The sequence below is a fragment of the Myotis davidii genome, unplaced genomic scaffold (assembly GCF_000327345.1).
Source record: "Myotis davidii unplaced genomic scaffold, ASM32734v1 scaffold355, whole genome shotgun sequence".
Lineage (NCBI taxonomy): Eukaryota > Metazoa > Chordata > Mammalia > Chiroptera > Vespertilionidae > Myotis > Myotis davidii.
The window spans coordinates 366,560-368,962 of record NW_006286818.1 but is presented as its reverse complement, the minus strand read 5'-3'; the positions used below and the strand labels follow the sequence as shown (position 1 = coordinate 368,962).

The window sequence follows — 2,403 nt, the reverse complement described above, 5'->3', positions numbered from 1 at the left end:
GCATGGGAAGGTGATGGGGGATGTGGGCAGGTGAGGGGGGTCATGAGCAGTGATGGGGGACGTGGGCAGGTGATGGGGGACGTGGGCAGGTGAGGGGGGTACATGAGCAGTGATGGGGGACGTGGGCAGGTGATCAGCGTCCCTGCAGCTGGAGGGGGGCTGGGTATTCCTGAATGCCCCCTCAGATTGGCCCGGGCGCTAAGACCACCAGCACATCCAGAGACCTGGTGGGAGTGGCCCTTCTCCTCCCACAGAAGAACCCACGGGCAGTGCGTCAGGCGGAGGAGGCGCGGGGCCTGGAGCAGCTGCACATGGACATGGCCGTGAACTTCAGCCAGGGGGCTCTGCTGAGTCCCCACCTGCACAATGTGTGTGCGGAGGCCACGGACGCCATCTACACCCGCCAGGAGGACGTCCGGTTCTGGCTGGAGCAAGGTCCGCTGGGTCTGCCGGCTGCCTGCCCATCAGAGAGGATAGGATTCATGTGAGGTGTGGGGTTCAGGGAAGGGACCTGCACAGAATGCTGGCTTCGCAGGCTCGGGAAGGGCATTCCCAGCCAGTCCCACCCCCTGATCTTGGTGATGATGAGCATAGATGGCGCAGGCACGAGGTCGGGGGAGGGGGAGGCAGACTCCCGTGCCCACATGCCCCTCTCTGCCCCGCCTCTCCTTCCTCTCACACCCTCCCTGGGCCATGTCGCCCCGGACCCCGGGCCTCCTCCCTCCTCTCAGGACCTCTGGCTTCTGGCCTGCGCGTGACACCACCGGGTCAGCTCCTGGTCCTTTTCCCGGGCCACCCTCAGGGCCGTGTCACCATTCCAGTCCCAGGACCCCGTCCCTCTGCTCAGCGGGCCTCACCCCAGCAAAATGCCTGCCCCTCCAGGTCACACTGGGTTTAGAAATGGCTGGCGGCCGTCACACCTCCACACGCCTCCCATGGGCTGCACCCCAAACGGAGGCACCAGCCTGACACTGTCCCCAGAGGCTGGTCCCCAGTGGCCACTGCGCTGAGCCCGGGCCCTGCCGCCTCCCACAGCCCCGTGTGCCCATCCCATCGGCCCCACACCCTGGCATCCTGAGCTGCCTGGTGCTCCCCTGCCCCTCCCTCCTGGTCCTCCTCAGATACCTTCCCTTGAAGAGGCATTTTGTGATTTCCTGCTTGTGCTCCCCCCAAGCCAGCAGGGTGGGTGTCCCCACTCCTTCCTGCTGTGTGAGGGGCTGACACCCTCCCTGGTGGCTTCCTCACCGAGAGGCAGCGCCAGGGATGCTTAGCTCCTGAGGGTGATGACGGGCCAGAGTCCTGACGGAGGGGCCCTCTGCCAGTGGACGCCCCTCCTTTGACCTCCCCCTGACCTTGCCTTTCTCCCCTGCTCCCCACAGGGGTGGACAGTTCCATGTTCAAGGCTCTGCCCACGGACACAGAGCAGGCGCTGCCTCGCTGCGGGCAGGCGGGGGACCGGGGGGCGCCCTGTGTTTGCCGCTACGGCCTGAGCCTGGCCTGGTACCCCTGCATGCTCAAGTACTGCCACAGCCGGGACCGCCCAGCGCCCTACAAGTGCGGCATCCGCAGCTGCCAGAAGAGCTACAGCTTCACCTTCCTCGTGCCTCGGCGGCAGCTATGCCCCTGGGAGGAGGACTCCTAGCTGGGGAGTGAGGGGAGGACTCACCAGGCCTCCCCAATCCCCAGGAGACCTTACTCCCCCCCTCCCCTCCCCTCATCCCAGAGCCTGTGGTCCGTCACTCATGACTGTGAAGAGGGGTGTGGTGTGCGGGGCAATCATGAAGGCAGCCCCACGCCCACCCTGTGTCTGACCGAGAAGGGGCTTCGCACACGGCACCTCTCCTTCAGCCGCCCGATTTCAAGACGCCAAAATGCCATGGCCTATGATTCCCCTGTTGAACTCTGCAGGTTTAGACCCTAAAAAGTGCCTTTTCCTGTGCCCCTTCCCCACATCAGCCACCTGTGCCTTTCCCCAGATGCCCTGGCCACCGGGCAGGCGGGCACCTCCTCTCTGAGCAGAATCGTGTCTTTGGGGTTCTGGGATGGGGAGCATGAAGCATGAGGAAAACTTGAATTCCAGATTTTTAGTGCAAAGTATTTATCATTTCTACCAGAAATTAAACGTTTCCATTTCTACTTGACCAGCCTGGCTGATGCTGCCCCAGGTGCTGAACCAGTGGTGCGGTGGGGCGAGGAGGGGGTGGGTGTCACTGGGGTTACAGACAAGCCCTGCACTAGGAAGAAGGGACAGACAGGTGAGCCAGCCAGACAGTGGCAGGCAGTACAGAGTATATTCAGTCAAGAGAGATGACGAACATTTCAGAACCAGACTTCAAGGCTTCAAATCCTGAGGGTCTGGCTTCTTATTTGCTGTGTACTCTTGGTCAGGTTGCTCTCCCTCTC

The 2,403-nt window shown here is 62.8% G+C and overlaps 1 protein-coding gene across 2 annotated transcripts in view; it reads left to right on the top strand.

Annotated features, from left to right (window-relative positions):
- Positions 1-2,141, top strand: part of OAF (out at first homolog) — a 3,281-nt gene extending 1,140 nt beyond the window's left edge. Inside the window, exons 2-3 of one of the 2 annotated variants that reach the window (XM_006758698.2) lie at positions 130-435; positions 1,380-2,141. In XM_006758698.2, the coding sequence (XP_006758761.1) occupies positions 174-435; positions 1,380-1,642 (525 nt within the window). In that variant the 5' untranslated portion in view covers positions 130-173 and the 3' untranslated portion in view covers positions 1,643-2,141. Of the gene's footprint in view, positions 1-61; positions 436-1,379 lie in introns of those variants that run through there. The other variant, XM_015560648.1, reaches the window with a different exon arrangement.
- Positions 2,142-2,403: the final 262 nt, after the last annotated feature.